At 47.0% G+C, this 24,956-nt stretch overlaps 1 protein-coding gene across 1 annotated transcript in view; it reads left to right on the top strand.

The window, feature by feature from the left end:
• The window catches only part of LOC114117473 (neuroendocrine convertase 2-like), a 54,234-nt gene that overhangs the window by 27,218 nt on the left and 2,060 nt on the right, over positions 1 to 24,956 (top strand). Inside the window, 3 exon segments of the mRNA XM_060396842.1 lie at positions 12,197 to 12,467; positions 14,714 to 14,814; positions 21,970 to 22,197. Of these exon segments, the coding sequence (XP_060252825.1) occupies positions 12,197 to 12,467; positions 14,714 to 14,814; positions 21,970 to 22,197 (600 nt within the window).

Raw genomic sequence — 24,956 nt, 5'->3', positions numbered from 1 at the left:
CCCTGGGCAGGGGAGTTCTCCCTCTTCCATCTGCGATGTCCCCTGCTGCAATGAAAAAGGCTCTTTCAAGTGTGATCCTTCTGCAAAGCATGCCAAGTACGCAGAAACTTAGAGAAAAAAAATTGTTATGACTTACCGTCAGACAACAGCATGTAAATATTTTACAAAGTGGAGAGTGGTGAAAAACACACAGCTTCTCATTTGAATCTCCCTCAAACTGTGGGAAAGACTCTTTCCTCGTTTCAAGGTAAAAATATTTTTGGACAAGTTTACAGACTTGTGTGAGCAACGGGGTGTTACACATGAGCACAGCCTTTCTCCCGCTTACTCAGCTGTCTGGTCCAGTCTAAAGGAAAGCACCCTCTGAAAGGTGATCTCTACCTAAACAAATTCCCTGGTGGCTCAGCTGGTAAAGAATCTGCCTGCAATGCAGGAGACCTGGGTCCGATCCCTGGGTTGGGAAGACCTCCTGGAGAAGGGAGCGGCTACCCACACCAGTATTCTGGCCTCGAGAATTTAATGGACTCTATAGTCCATGGGGTTGCAAAGAGTAGGACATGATTGAGCGACTTTCACTTGGACCTGAACAAAGGTGTCAGACAATTACCTGTTCCACTAAAGCAGTTCTGATGCTTGTCTTTGAATTTTAGCATCTTGCAGACAGGTTTGTTTCACCAATATCGTAATGATGAAAAGCAAGAAGAGGGACTTACCCCGAGGTTTGGTGGGAGTCTGCAGTGGACGTGGCTTCAATCCCTGGTTGGGGAACTGAGATCCTGTGGGTCGCATAGGGCAGCCAAATGCATAAATAGATTAAAAAATTGTTTTTTAAGAAAGAGGAAACAGAGGATAAGAGAACTTTTCAGGAATGTACCATGTGCCACAAACCACACCACTCCCAATCATATGATACCTTCTTCTCACATGCGCGTCACCTGCCTGGCTCCTTAGGGATTTCAGTCAGTGTTTCCTAAATTTGCTCAGTAAACACTTCAGGGAGGAAGCAAGGAGCAGGCATGAAGGAAGAGAGGGAAGCCTTTCCCCGTTTATTTCCCGTCTTTCCTCTTTATAGTCTACGTGCTGAATTTCCAGTAAAGACATTCTTCACATTACATATGAGAGTAGGTGACAGACAGAGATCCCTGAATTATGATAGCCAGGAACTGACTTCTCAGTTCAGGCTAACTCAGACACAGACCCTGAGACAACAGCTGAGTTCAAGTGGTTACTTTGGGAGGTGAATGGGACGCCAGGAGTGAGCGGGGAGGTGTAACCTGGAAGAAAGGGGCCAATAAAGGATTTGTCTTTGAGTCAGCTACCACTGAAGCTGGGACCCAGCTTGGATTAACTGGAGCTTAATCCCATGGGAAAACTGGGAAACTTTGCATAACACACGCCAAAGCCAGCAGTACGGTAGCTGGCAGAAAAGTCAGTGGTTGAGGTGGTTCCCAAGTGGTACCTTCAGCCCAGAGGCAGGTGTGCAAGGCAGCCTTCAGCCTCTTGGGAGAAATCCCTTACACCAAGACCTGGCTGCGCTGACATCTGCAGACCCCCAGGGCACAAGCAGCCATGAGGCAGAAGGCCTGCGGGCGACAACCACTACCATCTGCCACAATCTCCAGAGTGCAGCTCGGGCAAAGCCTGGTTGAGCTTGGAGTCATCTTTCTCTGGGTAATAAAGGACCAACAAGGTAATGCATTTGTTGGTTAGAAAAGGGTGTAGCCCTGGCAGAGAGACTGATGGAGAACAAAGGGCTGTGGATACAGCGCACAGCATGTGACATCACTCTGACGACCAGAAGAGGAATTCAGAGACCACCGGAGGCTCTCGAATGTGACAACTGACTCACGAACTTCTTTTCACATCTTAAGGAAATGTACCCAGGGCAACCCTGGCCCATCTTTGGCTCTGATGACTATACCCCAACCTCTTATTAATCACACCTCAGGGTTGCTATCAGAGGGAACACCTTAGGAATAGTTAAAGATGAAGCAACAGAAAATGTCTGAGGCCCAGATGAGGCAAAGCATTGAATGCTTATTTCCTGAGCATGGCAAGGAGGGTTGCAAAGAGCACAGACACAGGTCCCAGATCTTGGAACTGAATTGTACATGGGGTCACTTGCAAGACCCTGGCTTGAAAGGCACCCTCCAGGAAGTGGTGGTGGGGTGCGGGCAGGCTTCCCAGGGAGACAGTGATTAATCAGGATGATCAAGGAGAAGCCTGGTGACTCTGCTGAAATTTAATCAGAGCAGCGGGTGGACATGGAGATGTAAGTGCCGGGCCTCTGGCCACAATGACGCCTCGTGCCAAGGAGCTCTCAGGACTCCTCCCCAAGCCCTGATTAAGGCTCTGAAATGAAGGTTTCAGACAGAGGTTTCCAACTGAGTGGCAGCTGCCGCTGTATGGAATGCTTATCACAGTTACAACCCCTCCTTTCATTTCTGAGAAGGAGAAACGGGAGCAGAAGCTGGTGGGTTTTTAGTGACCTTTCCTAAGTGCCAGCCGGCCTCAGATGGAGTGGTCAACAACCCTGGTTGCTCAAGGCTTTCCAGGTTTTAGCACTGAGAGCCCCACTTCCTGGGGACTCCCCAACTCTGGACAAACCAAGGCGGCTACCACTCCCCTTAAATAAGCCTTCTTGATGGTGGTGATTACCTGCACCCAGGGAGAAACCCAACTACCTGCTTCACAGATGGATGTGAATGTCAGCCTTTGACAGCCCCCGTGACATCAGAAAGGCTCATCACAGTGTGTCTGGATCTTGTTAGAAAGAGACAGGATGGCCTAGGAGCCTGACCTTCAAGGTGGACGTACAGCAGGAGGAGCCATAGTTAGAGGCAACCGCAGGTGCAGTGAAACGCAGGCTCGGGTGATGGGTACAAGCAGAGGCTACAGTGCCATCCTCGTCTGGCTTTCTTGGGACTCAGATACCCCACCCACTCCTGCTGAACTCCGAGGAACCCGTGGGGCACCATGCAGACACTAGGGTCCGGTGGTCTGGCTGCATCTGCCCAGGTGCGGCTTCCTACCCATCACTAGCTGGCCTCTCCCAGTGCCGCTTGTACTTGGGACCTGATAGCACTGTGGGGGCTGTCCCAGGCCCCGTGCACACAGCCCAGATCATGCGGGAAGGTTCTCAGGGGTTTCCAGAGGCTGGGGGGGCTCCTCATCAGCTTACCCGTGGTTGGCCTTTCTCCCACTCCTTCAACTCCTTGTACTCACGTGTGCTTCCTGAGGTCACCCCCAAGTCCTGGTCTCAGCAGCTGATTTTGAAGCCACATAAATTGGGACCAACCACTTCTCCCTATAGGTATGGCCTGCTGTTCTCTGGAAGTTAACCATGCTCCCAGGAGGGGACCACTCATCCATCATCCTCATTTAAAGCACTGTGTGACTTCACCCCACACCCCCAACACTCCATGTACAGAAAGGAAGTGAATAAAGAATGAAAACATAAAACAGCTACACAGAAATATAATTCAGTCGCTGATATTATGCCAGAGAGGGACTTTCTTAACATACAAGAGAGCATATTTACCCCCAATAAAGAGTAATAAATATTACTCATGAAACCTTTCAAAATTTCTGCAAGTCTGGTCATTGTCAAAGCTGATCAATAGATACATGGGGATTCATTATACTAGGTACTCTAATTTTTGTGACGCTTAATGTTTTTCTGATTAAAAGGTTTTTATTCACACTAAAAAGAAAAAAAAAGCAGTTCAGTAGGTGGTTAAGTTGTCAAGAGTCAGAATATACATCTAGGGAAAAGTGAGAATAGGAACTGTGCTAATATTATTCAAATGGCTACTTATGGCTCAGGATAAAATTTTCAGAAACTGCATGATACAGAGGGGTTTTTCGGTTGAGGGGAGCCTGTTTTTGTACAGCATGCAGGATCCTAGTTCCCCAACCAGGGATGGAACCCTCACCCCCAGCACTGGACACACAGAGTCCTGATCACTGGACCACCAGAGAAGTCCCCAGAGAGTTTTTAAACGCTGTATGTTTTTAATGTTACGTCTATATAGACTGAGTGGAACTGAACATGGCTAACTGTATCAGTCAGGAGAGGCTCTCTCATGCTGCAATAACAAACAGCCCCCAAAGTTCAGAGGTTTGAAAGCACACAGGTTTTTACTCAATCAGTGACTCATCCATCAGTCAGTAGAAGGCTTTGCTCACCACAGTCTCCTGGAGGTCAGAGCTGATATCTGAAACATTGCTGTTTACTGTGCAGAGGGAAGGAAGAGCTCTGTGGGTCTGGCATTGACCAGTAAATGGTTCAGAATGTCTTACAGGATCCCATCCAACCACAAGGGGATGCTATCATGGGCCCAGACAGCAGGCAGCTAGAAATACTTGGCAATCAATTCAAAAGCACAATAATGTGCCCAGAAAAACTGCTCAGTGACCCAAGATGTAACCAGTGATCTTGTGAGGAAACATACAAATGTCAAAGGTATTTATGAGTAGTTTGAATATAATTCTTCCATGAACTGTGAGTACAAAAAAACACTACTTGTAAGTCAATACATTTTTTATGTTATTTAAATTAGGTGTGAAAAAATAGACTAAAGTAATTAAAGGGAACATTTTCTACAAGTCAAAATGCAGGCAAAATACAAAAGAAAAGAGTATATCTACATATGTGTAGGAATACATATGCAATATTTGATGACAAAAATTTGGTTAAATTCTTTAATATAGGAAGAAATTAAATCTAACAAATCAACTAAAAAAGATATGAAAGAAAAGATATGCATAGGACATTATCTTTGGAGACAGGATGCTTTGTTAAGGTATTTATAAAGAATACAAATGAGCAGTAAATGTAGAGAAAGAAAAACTCAACTGATAGTGGAAAAAAAACCCCTCAAAACAGTGAATTTTGTTTTTGTTCACTAAGTTGGCAAAACTATTTTTTTAATGATTCTAAATTTTGACCCAGATGGGCTGAATACTGAGTTCTTATGTGGTACTGGTGAAAATATAGATTACTATTAAGCCTTATAAAACCAATAATATGGCACCATGGGTCAAGAATCTTCAAACATTTGTTCCTTTTCACTCTATATTTCCTATTTTAAAGACTCTGCTTGAGGAAATAAAAAGAAATACAAAGGCATATATAGAATCATGTTCACGTCAGCACTTTAAAACTTAGAAACAGCCTTCTGTGTACATCTAAGCAAAAGAGTAAATCAGCTATGGAATGGCTATCTAAGAAGACTAATAAAAACTAAGAAGACTAATAAAAACTTATGGTATATAATTATGTAAGGAAATGTTAATGTAATTGTAAGTGAGAAATATATTTTAAGCAAGGCCACAAAGATAGATGGATTTTATGATCCCATTTTCATTCTTAAACCTGTTCTTATGCTTTGCATATATATATAACTGGCAGAAATCCACCAAATATTACCAGTGCTTTTATATTCATGGAAGATTACATAGGATTTTTATTCTCTTCTTCACAGTCTAGACTCCAGTCATTCTACAAAGAATATGATTTTCATAATACAAATACAATGACTTTTTAAAGTATATCTACGTTCTATTAAGATGTCAAGTGAAGCCGCTCAGTCATGTCTGACTCTTTGAGACCGGGCAGACTGTAGCCCGCCAGGCTCCTCTGCCCATGGGATTCTCCAGGCAAGAATACTGGAGTGGGTTGCCATTTCCTTCTCCAGGGGATCTTCTCAACCCATGGATCGAACCCGGGTCTCCTGCATTGCAGGCAGATGCTTTATCCTCTGAGCCATCAAGGTGACCGGAAAATAATTAGTGTAATTAAGTGTCTGGGAAAAGGCAAACTGTATCAGGCTGGCTTCGTCAGTATCTGCAAGCAGATACCACCACTGGGCCAGGGCCTGGCGGGGGCGGTGGGGGGCGCACAAGGGAGGGTAGTCATTCCTCCAGGTCACTAGGCATTGGGTAGGATGAAGGGACCAACTCACTTCAGCCTCAAGCTTCTCAGAGCAGGATTTCCACCTCCTGGCACAGGTGATGTGCTGAGAGTACACGGAGCCAATGTACCAGCCTTAAGCTGGAAATTTATGTTAGCCAATGGTAAGCAATTTGTGCCATTATTTTTTTTAATAATAATAAATTTTTATTTTTTTATTTTTTTTATTTATTTTAATTGGAGGCTAATTATTTTACAATATTGTATTGGATATTTTTATATTAAAAGTTGAAGCTTGTTGCTGAGCCATGAAAGATGCTGGGATTCTTGGCCTCTGGAGGAGGGGAATTCAAGCCGGGGCCAGTGACAACGCTTGATCCCTCAGAGCTTTTGTGTAATAGAATTTTATTAAAGTATAAAAGAGATAAAGTTTCTGACATGACATCAGAAGGGGGCAGAAAGAGTATTCCCCTGCTAGTCTTTAGCCAGATGTTTTATAGCTACTGGGCTTCCCTTGTGGCTCAGCTGGTAAAGAATCTGCCTGCAATGCGGGAGACCTGGGTTTGATCCCTCGGTTGGGAAGATCCCCTGGAAAAGGGAAAGCCTGCCCACTCCAGTACTCTGGCCTGGAAAATTCTATGGACTATATAGTCCATGGCATCGCAAAGAGTCGGACATGACTGAGCAACTTTCAGTCATTAGCTACTAGCAGTCTGCTAATTAGAGAAAGGGAATGTCTCAAAACTCAGAAGCTGGAACCAGGCCCTTCACCCACAACATGCATTTAGAGAATAACATTGGCACAAGGTGAGTCATCCCAGGCCATAAAACTATTGACATGAATCTTGAAGAAAGGCAGGTTTCCAAGTAGATACATAGTTTCGTTAACATAGATTAGGAGAAAAATGTATGAGTGAAACACACTGGTTTGTGGAGCCCCTATCGGTTCTGAGTCTTAAGCGGAACCAACTTGAAGAAAATGTCTAGGGTAAATACATAGCTCATTCAGTTCAGTTCACTTCAGTCGCTCAGTTGTGTCCGACTCTTTGTGACCCCATGAACCACAGCATGCCAGGCCTCCCTGTCCATCACCAGCTCCCAGAGTACACCCAAACACATGTCCATTGAGTCGGTGATGCCATCCTGCCCTCAATCTTTCCCAGCATCAGGGTCTTTTCCAATGAGTCAGCTCTCTGCATCAGGTGGCTAAAGTATTGGAATTTCAGCTTCAACATCAGTCCTTCCAATGAACACCCAGGACTGATCTCCTTTAGGATGGACTGGTTGGATCTCCTTGCCGTCCAAGGGACTCTCAAGAGTCTTCTCCACCACCACAGTTCAAAAGCATCAATTCTTCGGTTCTCAGCTTTCTTCAAGTCCAACTCTAACATCCATACATGACCACTGGCAAAACCATAGCCTTGACAAGATGGACGTTTGTTGGCAAAGTAATGTCTCTGCTTTTTAATATGCCATCTAGGTTGGTCATAACTTTCCTTCCAGGGAGTAAGCATCTTTTAATTTCATGGCTGCAATCACCATCTGCACTGATTTTGGAGCCCCCCCAAAATAAAATCTGACACTGTTTCCACTGTTTCCCCATCTATTTGCCATGAAGTGATGGGACCGGGTGCCATGATCTTTGTTTTCTGAATGTTGAGCTTTAAGCCAAGTTTTTCACTCTCCTCTTTCACTTTCATCAAGAGGCTTTTAGTTCCTCTTCATTTTCTGCCATAAGGGTGATGTCATCTGCATATTTGAGGTTATTGATATTTCTCTCAGCAATCTTGATTCTAGCTTTTGCTACCTCCATCCCAGCATTTCTCATGATGTACTCTGCATATAACTTAAAGAAGCAGGATGACAATATACAGCCTTGACATAGTCCTTTTCCTATTTGGAACCAGTCTGTTGTTCCATGTCCAGTTCTAACTGTTGCTCCTGACCTGCATACAGGTTTCTCAAGAGGCAGGTCAGGTGGTCTGGTATTCCCATCTCTTTCAGAATTTTCCACAGTTTATTATGATCCACACAGTCAAAGACTTTGGCATAGTCAATAAAGCAGAAATAGATGTTTTCTGGAACTCTCTTGCTTTTTCCATGATCCAGCAGATGTTGACAATTTGATCTCTGGTTCCTCTGCCTTTTCTAAAACCAGGTTGAATATCAGGAAGTTCACGGTTCATGTATTGCTGAAGCCTGCCTTGGAGAATTTTGAGCATTACTTTACTAGCATGTGAGATGAGTGCAATTGTGCAGTAGTTTGAGCATTCTTTGGCATTGCCTTTCTTTGGGATTGGAATGAAAACTGACCTTTTCCAGTCCTGTGGCCACTGCTGAGTTTTCCAAATTTGCTGGCATATTGAGTGCAGCACTTTCACAGCATCATCTTTCAGGATTTCAAAGAGCTTAACTGGAATTCCATCACCTCCACTAGCTTTGTTCGTAGTGATGCTTCCTAAGACCCACTTGACTTCACATTCCAGGATGTCTGGCTCTAGGTGAGTGATCACACCATCATGATTATCTGGGTCGTGAAGATCTTTAAAACCCATTAGGTAGCTCAAGGTTTAAGAAAAGTTAAGTTCAGGTGGAACCAGGTATCTTCGTGGCAACACAGAATTTTAAGAGAAGCCCCCTTTAAATTTTGTATAGAGAAGGGAAAAAGCTGACACTAGGTTAAGTGAGATAAAAATGCCTGCCGCTTAAGAGAGGCAAAAAATGTCTGACACTTGCAGCCTGTTCCCTCTGGTTGGAGACCCTTAGCCTTCCTGCCTGTGACTCTCTCAAACACTACAGAATCCATATGAACTTTTAAGAAACTTGCCCTGTGAAAGGCTGCTTTAGGCTATGCTCTTAAAATCACTGCCTTTGCCAATAGGTTAGAGCAAAGACTCAGCCTCTGCACTGTTGACACTTAGTCCCCCTCATTCTTAGTTGTAGCTGGTGGGGGCAGGGGGAGAGGCAGAGGGCTGTCCTCTGCATTAAAAGTTTAGCATCCTTGGTCTCCACCCACTAGAGGCTGGTAGTGAGCACCAAAATGCCTCCAACTGTGCCAAATACCCGCTGGGACACAAAATCACCCCTGGTTGAGAACATCAGTGGTCAAATACCCTCAATAGTGCCTCGGTGACAAATTCTCATTTCGTGAAATCTTTTAAGAGAGATGAATCCCGCTAACCTCCAAAGACTAATACAAAGAGAGAATTCAAAGTGGAGTTGCACCACATATTAAGTTTCATCTAAATGCACTTGCCTTAAAAAAAACGAGGGGAAAAAAAAGAGCAGAGGGGTAGGAGAGGCAGAGAAGATAATTCCAGCCTAAACCAGATAAACATGGAGGCAGGTAAGACAGCCAGTCTCCTCCAAGCACGTGCTGCAAGGTAAGGGCGGGAGACCCCAGCAGGCAGCCCACCCTGAGCAGTGAAGGCTCCTAGACCATCTCCTCCCTAATCTTTGGGTGACCCTCACACCCCAATTGGGGTTTAGTAAGTAGTAAGTACGACTTACTCCCTGCCCAGCATGGCAGAATCTGCCTGATTAAGTCCTAAATGACACAGTGTGTCTGTCGGGACCAAGTTAAATATGTAAGTTAACTTGGGGAAAACCAACAACCCTGTGATGCTGTCTTTCTCTCCACTGGTCATAGTCTCATCTGTGTCCCTCCCCAGAATTTCAAAGTCCTACTTAGCTCTTTTGTTTGTTTGTTGTGTTTCTTCTTACGTATTTTGTCTTCCCCGTGGCTGGTGTGAACAGTACCGCCACACAGGACGGCTGTAAGGATGCAGTGAATGACAATGTAAGGTATTCAGAGTGGTCCCTGCTTCACACTAAGTGCCCTAGAAGTGTATGCTGGGATTATTATCTTCATTTCTCCCCTGTACCCGCCAACTGATTGTTTGAATGTGAGTCCCAGTTGCTCTGTTTCAGTTTCATCCCAGCTGTGGTTCAGGTGAAGCTGGGGGGCAGAACTGGATCTTGGGGTGTCGTTTAAACAGGACAGTGTGGTGTGCCAGTAACAGACCCATCCCACAGTCAGCTCTCAGCCCTCTTATAGATGCCCCTTCCCCACTCAACTGCTCCCAGAACTAGGAGCTTCTCTTTAGTGGCCCATCTTGCCCAGAAGTCAGGGACTATTTGCCACTGATACCCAATCATTAGAAGCAAGAATATAATTATTATCGCCCTTGTAAACACACACATACAAACAGCTTAGGAAAATGAAGTTTAAAATTCCTAGCAATCCAAATATTCCTGTGGGTTAAGTCTTACAATCCAAAACAAAACTAATGTTTGCTGCTGACTCTTCAGAAACATGCTGATACTGCTCTCTGTGTATCAGGGAGCAAAGCCACATAACAAACTTCCCCAAAACTCGGTAAGTAACAACCACTTAACTCTGATCTACAGGTCAGCTGGGTTGCTCTGCCAACCTGGGCCATCCCTGGGGAATCTCAGGTGGCCTCACTCATGCATCTGTGGCCAGCTGGAGGATGAGCCACAGACCGCCTGGTCTAGGGTGGCCTCCCATGTGGGGTCACTGTTAGCTGTGGCAGTGAACCTGACCAGGCTGTCTGTCATCAGCCACACGCTAACTCAGGTTGGTTCCCGTGGTCTCTGAGGGAAAGTGGACATGGGTTGGGCTTCTTGAGACTCATGCTTAGAATCGACCCAGCACCATTGTCCACCACATCCTGTTTGCTGAAGCAAGACAGGAAGCCAACCCAGACTCAAGGGTGGGAAACAGGCCCCTCCTCTTGGTGGGCAAGGCTACAAACTCTAATATAAAGGGGTCACGAACACAGAGAAACCTGACAGGTTAGAGTCACAACCAGTCTGCCCACATCAAGGTGAGAATGATTTTAGCATTGGTTTCCTTTTAGCAAAGGCTGCCTGTCTCACTAGCAGCCCACCTGTGGGCTGGTTTAGGGGAAGGTTCCCCAGGGGGTAGCCTCACTCACTGATGCTGATTCATGTCTGTTTCACTTTCCAAGGGCGGCATCCTTGACACTGAGCCCAAATCTGGGTCTGCTTGAGAGGGTTGCACCCTCTTGCACCCTCTCAGTTGTAAGGATGCTATAGTTCCTTCTGTGTCTTGGTTTCTGCAGGCAGTTGCCTGTTTGGATGGAGTTTTCCAGGACAGATTTACCAAGACACTGAGGACACTTCTCCGCTAGTGGCTAAATCGATCTTTGTTGATGTATCGACTCAGCCAGTCACAGGCTAATTAACTCCAAGTCCTGTTAGAAGCAATCAGAATGTCACTTCTCATTGTCAGGAGGCAGGAGACCTTGGAGGTAATTCAGACATCTCCTTTCCTCTGGCCTGTGTGCGTGCTTAGTTGCTAAGACTGTCTGACTCTTTGTGACCCTATGGACTGTAGCCCTACAGGCTCCTCTGTCCACGGGATTCTCCAAGCAAGAAGACTGGAGTGGGTTGCCATGCCCTCCTCCAGGGGATCTTCCCAACCCAGAGATTGGTATCATATACATATATATATATATAATCTGTAAGTAAATGTGTATTTTGTACTCACAATATCTATATATATATATATATGTGCTGCTGCTGCTACTGCTGCTAAGTCGCTTCAGTTGTGTCCGACTCTGTGCACCCCCATAGACAGCAGCCCACCAGGCTCCCCATGGGATTCTCCAGGCAAGAACACTGGAGTGGGTTGCCATTTCCTTCTCCAGTGCATGAAAGTGAAAAGTGAAAGTGAAGACACTCAGTCATGCCCGACTCTTCGGGATCCCATGGACTGCAGCCTACCAGCCTCCTCTGTCCATGGGATTTTCAAGGCAAGAGTACTGGAGTGGGGTGCCATTGCCTTCTCCAATATAAATAGGTAAACTTATGTAATATATATATGTAAACTTATGTAAAAATACATACCTATAAAATGGAAGCTCTATATAAATATCTTTTACATCTTACATAGATAAGTATAAATTTACAGGTACATTTGCATTTTTACTGAAAAATGTCTGAAAGAATATGTAAGAATTACATGCAGAGGGATTTGTTTTTTTCATTTTCCTTTCCATATACTTTGACTTTTTACCATGAGGATTATCAACGTTTAAAAACCAGTCCATTTGTCAGTTTTAAAGAGATTCTTCCAGTCTTTCCCACCTTGTTATTCCCAGATTAAAAGTAAATTGAGATGACTTATATTGAATCCTTCCTGAAAAGAAAAATTCTCAGGCTGCCTGTCCAGAGGGACAGTAGATTTCAAGGACAGGTAGAAACCAAGCCAGTCCTTGGGTTCAACTGCTTAAGAGGCCAGGTGGACCCCACTGCAGCCCACGCATCCCTCTCTGTCCCCCACCCCCAGGGCCGCGGGGGCAAAGGCAGCATCTACGTGTGGGCCTCGGGCGACGGCGGCAGCTACGATGACTGCAACTGCGACGGCTACGCATCGAGCATGTGGACCATCTCCATCAACTCCGCCATCAATGACGGCAGGACTGCGCTCTACGATGAGAGCTGCTCCTCCACGCTGGCCTCCACCTTCAGCAATGGGCGCAAGCGGAACCCCGAGGCCGGCGTGGTGAGTGAGGGCCAGGGGTGCGCGAGGACTTTAGTGACGTCATACACAGACACGGTGACGTCATGGAAGGAGGGCCCTCCTTCAAAGAGTCAGCCCCTGTTCCGAGGGGAGATGCACCCCTCTTCTAGGCTGGTGATGCTTTGTTATCAAGATCAAGGCCTCAGGAAAAACAAGAGCACCATGACCTCCTTCCCGCTCATGGTCCATAGATTTTCCTGTTCGTTGTCCAGGCTTACAAATAATGATGAACTCTAGTTTACCAAGATGTTGCCCCAGCACGTTGCTTGTAAGGTAACTAATATTAAGAACTGGAGCATCACACCTGCACCCCATCTGAGCCAAGAACACGTCCATTTTTTAGTGTAATTTAGAAATGGCATCCAGGGATGGACTTTTCCCGGTCCCTAGACCTCCCCAGAAGTGGGCACATGTGTGTTTTTGCAAAGGAAGAGTAGTGTGTTTAAACCGGGTCCACAGTTGAGAAAACCAAAAGGTTAAGAATCACAGACATTTATTGCACTCTTCTGAGCAACTCTTCCTTCCTGGGCACCTAGGTTTAACAGTGAATTTCCAAGTCCGCTAGGCATACAGCCTTTTCTCAGTCCTCCAAGCTAGGAATTTAGTGGGTGACTCGGTAGTCGGGCTGGGCTACATTCTGCCTGGCCACCACCTCCTCCAGGGTTGGGAAAAAGGCAGGAACAAGAATGCAGTCATCAGTACCAGCCAGCCCTTCAGTCCCAAGGTCCTGCCTGGGCTCCTCCTGACTAGCTCTCACCTGAGCTGGCAGAAGTCCTTTCCCTGCAAGAGACCCAGACCTTAGCCTGGCTCCCCCATGAACCCCCCTGACTTCTCCCATGAGCCCCGTCAGCTCCCCTTAGTCTTGGGGAGGATGGAAAATGTGTCAGCTCCTCCCAAGTGGAAAGAGGCTTCACTTTCTCATCTTCTGAGCTGTGTGGGCAGAAAGGGACGAGGAAGGGTGGCCCCAATCTTGCTCTGCTTGTAAGCCTTCTCCCAAACATCCCCCCAGAAGCTCCCCTCCCTGCCCCAAGGGCCTTCCAGCGGTATCACTCTGTCCTCAACCCCTGTCTGTGACTCCACTCCAGCTGCGGAGGAGCACTGAATTCTCTTTGAATATAGTCCCTTTCTCCAGGAGACGACTTTAAACTGCCCTGATGCTTTGTCCCCCAAAATAATAGACCCACTCAAGGAGCCTACAGACAAGCAGGAGAAATGAGTATTCTCATGATTTATAAACAATCTTAATGAAAACCCTGTCTCTCACAAACATCGAAGATGAGGATTTTCTCTGTAAAATCCTTTAAAACTCAGCTGATCAGCCTCCCCACTCAGGGTAATCACTGATCTAGCAGTGGTCTTGCTCACTGTGTTCCAGAATCTCTTGGTGGATTTTAGATGTAGAGAATGTATGGTTTTCTCTTTAATGGGTGTCCGTCTAGGCAAACTTTAGCTGAACTTGTTTCATTTTTCCTCTTTAGGAATGCCACCCTTTTTTCCTGAAGGGAAAATAATTTGTTGATGAAGTGGCCCTGAGCTTTCTGAGCCAATCTCATTTTAACAAACCCCACCATTGGAGAAGGCACTGGCACCCCACTCCAGTACTCTTGCCTGGAAAATCCCATGGACGGAGGAGCCTGGTAGGCTGCAGTCCATGAGGTCGCTAAGAGTTGGACATGATTGAGCGGCTTCACTTTCACTTTTCACTTTCATGCCTTGGTGAAGGAAATGGCAACCCACTCCAGTATTCTTGCCTGGAGAATCCCAGGGACAAGCGAGCCTGGTGGGCTGCCATCTATGGGGTCACACAGAGTCAGACACAACTGAAGTGACTTAGCAGCAGCAGCAGCACCATTGGATTGAGTATGGTGGTGGTATTGGCTTGTCACTTTTCACCTATAATGTTTCCTTTTAGGGTCCAGAAAATAAATATCTCTTTATTAGAATAGCTGCAGAGTTGCCTATCTAAACAGTTGACTTGCTTGTATCTTATGGACACTGTAACTATAACTTATTGTGTTTCCCTTTTTGCATAGGCTACTAGGAAGCTCAGATAAAAATGTCTGGCAAAATAAATACATGAGTGCTAAGCTTATTCTTGCCTCCATCTAAATCATCTTCAGAACAAGGGAGACTTTAAGTAAAAGAAACAGAAGATCTTCTGCTCTGTGTTGTTTTGGGTTTAACGCAGTGGGGCTTCTTCACTCATTCCTCACTCTCTTCCCCTCCAGGCAACCACAGATTTATATGGCAACTGCACCCTGAGGCATTCTGGGACATCTGCGGCTGCTCCCGAAGCAGCTGGAGTGTTCGCACTGGCTTTAGAGGCTAAGTATGTTTCTAGCTCGGGACCAAGGGCCAGCTCTGCAGGGTGAACTAACACAAGTCTCCCAACCCAACATCAAGTGTCCATGGAGACAAAAGTGGGTGTGAGAGTCAGTAAAAAGTCAGGGCCAGTGAACTCTGCTGGGTGTTGCTAATGATACATACACACACACACACACACATCCCACAAAACTACATCCCTAGAGAGCACAAGAGTCCAACACCCAATCACACATGGGGGCCCAGAGATATTTTCTTTCATCTGTGGATTTCATGGCTGTTTCACTCTAATAATACTCCCAATCAGCTAAATGAAAGATCATTGCCAAGCTGGTTATCTAGCAAGGTTTTCAGAACATGTCATGGAAACAGGATGCTCTCGCTCCAGATTTGTTAACTTATATGGTGAACTCACTTTAATACTGAGACAATGTGGGCAAAGTCACACAGTGTAGTCCAAGAAATGGGCTTTGCTGCTACCTTCCAGCTACTGGTGAGAGGCGCCCACCCTCTCTGTTCTCACCATCCCATGGAGAAGCCACACATCACTTCTGCTGGACCCACCTTGGATTTGAGCACCAGCAGAGGTCCCTGCCCACCTGCTCCCCTGTCTTAGTGCGCACCAGAGACTCGCCTTTGGTTTGAGCAATGAACTTGTGGCTTCAGGCAACATCCATGTGGTGTAAGGGCAGATGCCCACTGTGCAAGGATTATCTGAGAATATAGAACCAGAAACTTGTAAGAAGTTGGATTCTGGCTCCTGGGAAAGGGAAGCTGAGTTCCCATCCCTGTTGGCTGTTGCTAGGCAACCAGAGCTTCTAGCATCAATCTTCAGGCAGCCCTGCTTGACTCTCCACAGTTTCAGTGCATTTTCTGACTTGCAAAGGAGGTAGAGCTGATTCCTAGAATAGGAAAGGACTTCAAAAGATTATTTAGTCCAACCCCCATGCCTTCAAGCAGAAAAAGACATCGTTATCCTCCTTTTACAAACTGGGCCCCAAATTGGGGATGACTTCTGTCTTTGGGCCAAGCCAAACTTTGATTCTGTTAACAAAACTCAGGTGGAAAATTTAAGAAAGAAGAAACGGACACTCTCTTCCTATTAAGCACCAAGACAAAAAGAACGTATATATTATGTACATTTCCTAAAAATTAAATTCTTCTCAGGACCTGCCGGGTCCTAAAGTCTGAGTTGGTCTCGCTCACTCTGGTTGGGAACAGACAAGCAGAGGGAGGCTGCTCCTGCCACAGAGTCTCACAGAAGACAGGGAATAAGAAGGAGTTTCTTGTCTCCCCTTAAATCGAAGAGGGTAGAACTCACCTTAAGGTCTCCCTGGATTCTGACAAGCAAAAAGGCACTTGCCCAGGCATATATGCCAACAGCTTAGCCTACCAGGCTCCTCTGTCCATGGGATTCTCCAGGCAAGAATACTGGAGTGGGTTGCCATGCCCTCCTCCTCCAGGGGATCTTCCCGACCTAGGGATCGAACCCACATCTCTTATGTCTCCTGCATTGGCAGGCAAGTTCTTTACCACTGAGCTACCTAGGAATCCTATATGCCAACCAAGTGACATCTAGACCCATCAATGTGCTTGAGCAGGCTGCTGGACCTTTCAACAGATCTGTGGGCTCTGCAGCAGTTATTCCTCATTCTTTACCACACTGGGCAGCTTTCCTTGCAGAAAAGAATGCAGTCGCTGCTTAGGCATACTTCATTTGGAGCAGTGGTCATCAACTGAGCACTCTCTTGCCATAAACAGGGGGAAAAAATGATACCTGGTAGTAGGTGGTTCAAACCCATCTCGGAAGCCAGTCCTCAGATTTCTTAGAACACCAGCCACCTGGGTTGGAAACTCTGAGATTAGAGTTTGGTGCAATTCATTAAGAATGGGCTCCCAGCAGAGACCATTGGGAAAGAGAGAGAGCGGGTTAGAGATGGGAAAGGATCTAAGCAAGGGTGCTATTCCAAAGGTTCTGTCCTCAGCCTGACTCCAGGGGGAGTTCTGGAATGCCAATCTTGCCTCAGAGTTTATTCCAAATCAAGACAAGGGAGTGGGCTGCATAAGCCCTTCCTGGGGTGGTAAATCCCAAGACTTTTCAGTGAGCAAAAGGGCTCCAATATTCATTGGAAGGATGAAGCTGAAGCTCCAATACTTTGGCCACCTGATGCGAAGAGCTGACTCATTGAAAAAGATCCTGATGCTGGAAAAGATTGAGGGCAGGAGGAGAAGGGGTCGACAGAGAATGAGATGGCTGGATGGAATCGCGGACTCAGTGGACAAGAGTTTGAGCAAACTCCCAGAGATAGTGAAGGATAGGGAAGCTTGACGTGCTGCAGTCCATGGGGTCGCAAAGAGTCAGAAACCGCTGAGCGATTGAACAACAACAAAGCCAGGAGTTAAAACCTCTGATCAGCATGAAATAGCCCCGGGAGAGAGCCCAGAGGAAGGAGGCCAGAAGGCTCTCTTTGTGGACACTTCCTGCTGCTCACCTCTCTTTGTGTTCAGACGAGGCACCTGGGAGTCCTTGGGGACATATGTGGCAGCAGTCAGGGCTGTTTCCCACTCGGAGGGCCAACGGGAAAGCTTTTCCAAAACAACCTGAAAGCAGAAAACAAATTATCCTGTCTAAAACATCTGCCCATCAGGACCATGAGAGAGGGAGAAGGACCATCTCTGTGGCTCCAGGGGACAAAGGGACCCAGTCCTCTGTCCTGACCAGTCATCACCTTGTTGTTTAATCTCATAAAATGCTTTTCTGCCAAATGCCAGAATATACCTTCTTGATTCCCCAGCGATCACTGCTCACATTTCCCAGGGAGTCCAATATTAGAGAAGTTCCGCAGGATATCTCTAGTGGGGGTTGGGTGGCGCTAGTGGTAAAGAACCCGCCTGCCAATGCAGGAGATGCAAGAGATGCAGGTTCGGTCCCAGGTCAGCAAGACCCCCTGGAGGAGGGAATGGCAACCCACTCCAGTGTTCTTGCCTAGAGAATCCCTCGGATAGAGGAATCTGGGGGGCTGCAGTTCACAGGGTTGCAGAGAGTTGGACACGACTGAAGTAACTTAGCACACACACACAGCTACCTTCCCATGTGGGGTTCTCTCCATGACCCCAGACTTACTGTGGGGTTCTGAGGGGATCATAAGGAGGCAAAATTATGGCCCAGAAGAACCATCCATAGTAAAGCAGCCCACCTTCTGGACTACAGCAGTGTTTCTGAAAGTGACCTTCCAAGGAATGATTTTGTCATGTAAGCCCCATCAAAGTATAATAGACACAGAGACAAGTGCACACATGCTAGGGAAAGCTCAAAGACTCCTTATAAAGTTAACACATCCATGTAGTATTGGTGTTAGTCGCTCAGACATGTCTGACTCTTTGAGACCCAGCGGACTGTAGGCCACCAGACTCCTCTGTCCACGGGATTCTCCAGGCTGGAGTGGGTAGCCATTTCCTTCTCCAGGGAATCTTCTCCACCCAGGGATCAAACTCATATCACCTGCATCGCAGGCGGATTCTTTAACATCTGAGCCACCAGGGAGGCCTTTCACATCCATGTAACCAGCACCCAAATTAGGAAACAGACAATCACCTAAGTATCAGTATGGGCATTTTGGTTCAACATTATGTCTGAGAGATTCCTCCATACTGCTGTTAAATATTACTTCCTTCCAGTCCCACACATCTTAATTCCTTCTCTGGGTGATGTTTCTAAAGATCAGCTCAAGCGCCTCTGCCTTCATATCTGTGCCTCAGATAAAGTTCTGATGTTCTAACATGTGGTTCTCTCCTGCCTCAGTCCCTGGCTCTCCCTCCCTGACACTCGGGGCTCCTGACCTCCTGTGCTTTTTAAAGTTTATCACTTGAGTAATGCTTGCCTTCTCCTGCCTCTGGATCCTTCAAGCCTTTGGCAGATGTATGGACAGGTCCACGGAAGCAACAATTCTGGGTCCTGTCTGACGTCATCGTTGTGTTCACGCTGTCCACACGTGCAGCCAAGGCTGTGAACCACCATCTCAGACCCGTGTGCTCAAACCCCGTGTACAGAAGCATCACCCGGGTGCTGTCCTAAGTGTGCATCCTCAGGCCTACCGCCTCCAGGAGGTCCGATGCCGGAGACCTGAGGTTGAGACCAGGAATCCATGTCTGTCACAGGCCCCCACATGGTTCCAAAGCTGGTCCACACTCTGTGAGATGCTCTCCTTGGGATAACTCCGGGGCCCCATTGTTGGCTCCCTCGGCATGACAGGGAGGGAGCTCAGCTCCCCCCTTTTTAAATATTGAGCTGTCTGTCTGTCTGCCCCCAGCCTATAAGCTCTGAGACCTTTCCACAGCCTGCTCAGAACTAGTGCAGAGCCTGGACATGAAACACACTCAACAGATGCTCATAGAATCACTTCACTGTGCAGTGCTTTTCCGTAGGTCTGCCTTACTTTTCCAACTCTTACATAAAGTATTTAAAAGCATGACCATTCCTTGCCTGTAACACTGAACACAGTGACTTCCATACTGTAGGTATTCTGTACATTTATTTTGTATTAGTTAATAGGTGTCACCTACAACCCTTGAGCAGCCGTAGTAGGATTAAAGCTTGAAGCAGGTTGTGAGATCCCTGTTTTACACAATGGGGCTTCTCTGGTGGCTCAGACAGTCAATAATCTGCCTGCAATGCAGGAGACACGGGTTCGATCCCTGGGTCAGGAAGATCCCCCTGAAGAAGGGACTACCAGCCCATTCCACTATTCTTGCCTGGACAATTCCATGGACAGAGGAGCCTGGCAGGCTACAGTCCACAGGGTCCCAAAGAGTTGGACACAACCAAACTACTAACACACTGTCTCTGTCAGGCCTTCTCAGGTGGTGCCGGTGATAAAGAACCCGCCTGCCAATGCAGGAAACATAAGAGACGTGAGTCTGACCCATGGGTTGGGAAGATCCCCTGGAGAAGGGCATGGCAACCCACTCCAGTATTCTTGCCTGGAGAATCCCATGGAGAGGAGCCTGGGGTTACAAAGAATCAGACACGGCTGAAGTAACTTAGCGTATATGCATATCTCCTGTCAGTTCAGAAGTTGCTCAGAATGCAAAAATAGGAGGGACTCAGTGTTACTTTTCAGGCATAAGCAAATGGTTGTTCAACCAGTGTCACAGATTCTGACGCTGGAGTATGGGCCTTGCTCTGATTTAGTTTAGACATGAGAACATCCTTGTTCTAACACATTCTTTCTCTCTCATGTGCCCCGTGAGAGTAAATGCACGGAGAAAGGTCTAATGGGGATCCTTCAGGAAGCGTAGCACCTTACTGTGGCAGAACCCCTTGCAAAGGTGAGAGCTACTCCACCTGCCAGCCAGCCCTCTGATCACCCTGAAGTTAGCAGTTTATCCACACTTTGGGGTTATCAGCACTTTCTGGGTTTATCAACACCTTTTGGGTTTATCAACATTTTTGGGTTAAATGAATTCAGAATCCTGTTCCACCAAAGCACTGAGCTTTTAGCCACAATCAACGTCAGGAAATTTCACACTATTAACCTAGTCCACATGTCCAGGGGACCATATGTCCAAAATAAATATGTTCTTAAGTTTCTCAAATAAGCATTGACTTTCCTTGAAACTTTCTCCTTAAAACCTGAAAGTCTACATTTCAAGAGTGTATGAATCACTAGTGTCTTCTGGCTCTGATTCAAAGCTCTGAACCAATGAAATCTGCCTGTGATGAGATTTTATCAAATGAGTGATGTTCTTTGAATCATTTGATTCTGAGGAGAACTGTAGTGCAAGGCTTTTCCAACATTGTTGACCATGACTGTCAGTGAGAAATACATTTTTGCTTTCCAACCCAACACATAACACACACACACACACACACACACACACACACACACACACACTTTCCCCATATTACAGTCACACTGGCATTCTTTTCTGTTCTCTTCCACTCGTGACAGCTTCATTCATAAAGAACCTGGTTCTCAACCTCAGCTGTCTCCTGGAATGACTTGAGAAGTAGTAACAATTTCCCAAGCCTGGGTCCCCTGCCCAGAAATTCTGATTTACTTAGCCTAAGATGTGGCCAGAGCGGTTTGGTCTTAAGTGTCCCACAAATGATTTTACTGTGCAACCCAGATACATAGCCCATGCAGTCAGTCTGGCTGATATTTTCAAAAACACAGACGTTGAGTAATAGTAGACACTAATTTCCAAAGACACTTCTGCAAGCCAACTATTTGCTGAATGAAGAGTGTGCCAAGGAGGGCCATCCTGGGCCTTGGGGAGACAGATGTTGTGGCTGCTGTCTCTGCTCTTGAAGAGCTGACAGCCCCTGTTCCCATATGGAATGCTTGCAAGTAGCCAACACTCGGGTCCAAAAACAAAGCTCAGCTAGCACCCAGAAGCCCCTCGTGTCCCTTCCAAACACCACCGGGCAAGACCCACCGTTAACCTGACTTCCGACAGCACACACTCGTTGTGCTGGTTTCCTTCTTTAAGTGACTGTGATCGTCTCGTGCGTTCTCCGCTGTGTCTGCCTTCTCTGGGCCAACATTCCCTTCCCCCCCGTTATTCTGAGTAGCTGTAGTTCCTTCTCACTGCAGTGCAGCGTTCCGTGTCCAATAAGTACATCTCAGTCGGCTTATTCACTTTACTGTGGATGGGCATTTGGGGGCTTCATAGTTCGGGCTTATGGACATTTCCAGTACATGTAGTCTGGTGAATATATACACACATTTCTGTTGGCTACACACCTAGAAATGGAATTTCTGTGCCACAGCTTAAGCACGTGGGCAACATTAAAAGATGGAGTCAAACTATTTTCCAAAGTATTTGCAGTAATTTACACTCCCTTCTGCAAAATACTCAGTTGTCCCTCATCTTTGGCAACACTTGGTACCGTCAGCCTTTTTCATTTTAGCCATCCCAGTGTGTGTCAGCTTTTGCATTTGAAATATATTTAAGTAAGAAAGGCAAGACTTTTAACTGATGTACAGCTATAGCAATATTATAAATAATACATGGATCCTCCTCCCTTGACTTGGGGGTTCATACATGTTCCAAACTCTTACTGGAGGTCTACGTGCTATCTTAGTCATTGTGTCTCTTTTTCCTTGCCTTTACCCCGTCCGATGCCCTTGTCCTTGAATTCCCTGCCTCCGGTCCACAGTCTGGGTCTGACCTGGAGAGACATGCAGCATCTGACTGTGCTCACCTCCAAGCGGAACCAGCTTCATGACGAGGTCCACCAGTGGCGGAGGAATGGGGTTGGCCTGGAGTTTAACCACCTCTTTGGCTACGGGGTCCTAGACGCGGGTGCCATGGTGAAGATGGCCAGAGACTGGAAGACGGTGCCCGAGAGGTTCCACTGTGTGGGCGGCTCTGTGCAGGACCCAGAGTGAGTGGAAAATACCCCGGAGACGCTGCCACCGCGCTGGCGACTGTGTCAGATGCCCTCTCTGTGTCCTCCCAAGATGCACTGGGTTTGATTCGGGGACAGCCAGCTTCCAGGCAGAGCTGTAGCTTTGGGCAGTTTCAGAGTATCTAGTCTCCAGAGTCCTAGGGCCTGGAATTTCCATCCCTATTGCCAAGAGGGAGAGATTTACAAAGGGGGACTTTGCTAAGCGGAAGCCCTCCAGCATCTGTGCCTTTGCAGGCTCTGGGCCACAGCAGGTGGGGGCCGTGGGCAGTGTGACGAGAGCAGGATGTAGTCAGCTGCGTCTTGGCTTACGTTCCCAATTAGCAGAAAGGTGGTACAACCGCAGTATCGAGGAGAATGAGCACTGGGGCTCCACTTAGTCGTGGTTTGCGTTGACATCAGACCTTGTTCTCTGCGACAGCCTCGGACAGGAAGACTGGGTTTCTGTTGGTCCTCACACTCTGTGCTTTTGGGGAGAGGGGGGAGGGAGACAGAGAGCGTATGCCAGGATGAATGACCGTCTCCCTCCCAGGTCCAAGTGCACTGAGCGCTTTGTCCTAATTCAGATACTTTCTGGAATTTGGAGCCAGAAGCAACACTGGAAAGAGGCCGTCTAATGCCCTCATGTTCGTTAAGGAATCTGAAGCCCTGAAGTGTGACTGTCCCAGAGGCTCACAGCCAGCTGGGGGCTTACCCAGTGTTAGCAGCATTATTGTTATTTTTTTAATTTGGAAAAGTCTTTTATTATGTTTCAGTTGTTCAGGTTAAATTCATCTCACTATATATATAGATGTTCTTGCCTATATGTTTCTTACAGGGCTTTCTACAAATTCATCAAGAATTTTACCTTTCCCAAGTGATCTTCTGTTGAGACAGTTTTATTCTCAGCAAAATACACATGTACACATATACTATGACAGCAGTTTTAAACTTTAAAATATATAGAAATTTCTTAGGAAAAAAAAGTGGACTTCTCTAGTCATCCGTGGTTAAAACTTGGCGCTTCTGCTGCAGGAAACCGTTTCAATCCCTGGTTGGGGAACTAAGATCCCACAAGCCACACAGTGTGCCCAAATAATAGAAAAAGAAAGTATATAGAAATGTGTTGGTTTGTGTGGTGAAATACATCTCTCAAGGCCCTACTCCTCAGAGGTTCTGATTTCTGAGATTTTGGATAAGGTCCAGAAGACTGAATTTTGTGGGTGGTCTCGGAAGCATTATTTTAATGAAAGGAAACTTGAGAGCTCTTTTTTTATAAAATTTATTTAATTGGAGAATATATCCTGTACAATGTTGTGTAGGTTTCTGCCATACATCAAGGCAAGTCAGTCATGAAAAGTGAGTGTTAGTTGCTCAGTCATGTCAGACTCTGAGACCCCATGGACTATCGGCCGCCAGGCTCCTCTGTCCATGGGGATTCTCCAGGCAAGAATACTGGAGTGAGTTGCCATTCCCTTCACCAAGGAATCAAACCCACATTTCCTACGTTGCAGGCAGGTTCTTTACCATCTGAGCCACCAGGGAAGCCCCAAGTCAGGCATAACTATATATATATACCCTCCCTGAGAGCACTTTCACCATGAACTCAGTTGGGCTTCCCGAGGACAGGAGCCTAGCCTTTCCTGTTTGCTGGTGTGTCCTCAGGGCCTAGAACAGCACCTGGAATTTAGCAGCCATGGGATCAATATTTGTGGAATGAATGAATGAATGACTCTTCAGCCAGCTTCACCCGGGCACAAGGAAGGCATCTAAACAGTGGTGACAGGCAATAGGGCTGTCAGACCAGCCAGGGAAATTTGGGGTGGGGGAGGTCGGGCCTTGTTGGAAGGGCTCTGGTCTCCTGGGTGCCCTCTGCCCCCTCGCCCACCTGCCCCCCCACCTGAACTTGATCTCAGGGGCTGATGAGCAAGGTCTGGGGCAGATGCCATGCTGGAAGAACTCAGAGGCTGAGCAGAGAGGTTCCAAGGGCAGCGCCCAGGCCAGCTGGGCCTCTGGCAGAAGCAGCCCTTACTGCCAGGAATCAAGCTTCTTTGGGGCCGGCCCCAGGGCTCCATGACCCCCCCCCACCCCACCCCCACCCCCGGCCCCCGGCAGCGGCCAAGTCTACACTGGGCTGCGCGGAAAGGGTCTGGGAGCTGCTGAGTGGCAACTGTCGGGTTTATGAGTCTCCTCAGCGCTCAACTTCCCAGAGAAGCAGTCAACTCAAAAAGCAATTTTCTAAAGAGACTTTATCAGGAGAATCCATGAAGAGTGCTTGACTAAAATAAAAGGGAAAAATAAAACTGGCTGTGAGGCATCTGCGCTGGACCATCCAAGTCAGTGAGCAGAGGCAGCCTGGCCCGCCCCCCCCCCCCCCCCCCCCCCCCTCCCCGCAACAGCATGTTCCCCAGCACCCTTTTCGGCTCAGCCCCCACCCTCCCCTGCCCACTCAGCTCCTTGCTCAGTGGTGTTGGACTCTTTGCAAACCCATGGACTGTAGCCCACCAGGTTCCTCTGTCCATGGGAATTCTCCAGACAAGAATACTGGAGTGGGTTGCCATTCCCTTTTCCAAAGGATCTTTCCCACCCAGGGATTGAACCCGGGTCTCCCGCATTGCAGGCAGATTCTTTATTATCTGAGCCACCAGGGAAGCCCCTGAAGGTGGTAACAAACTCTGAATTTTAAGTGAGTTTGGAAATCAGCGTTAACCTGAAGAGCAGAAGCAGCTCTATAGAGAGTGGAGGGCATGCTGAACCGC

The sequence above is a fragment of the Ovis aries genome, chromosome 13, assembly GCF_016772045.2.
Source record: "Ovis aries strain OAR_USU_Benz2616 breed Rambouillet chromosome 13, ARS-UI_Ramb_v3.0, whole genome shotgun sequence".
Classification (NCBI taxonomy): Eukaryota; Metazoa; Chordata; class Mammalia; order Artiodactyla; family Bovidae; genus Ovis; species Ovis aries.
The sequence above is the reverse complement of the archived record's forward strand: the minus strand, read 5'-3'. Positions and strand labels throughout refer to the sequence as shown.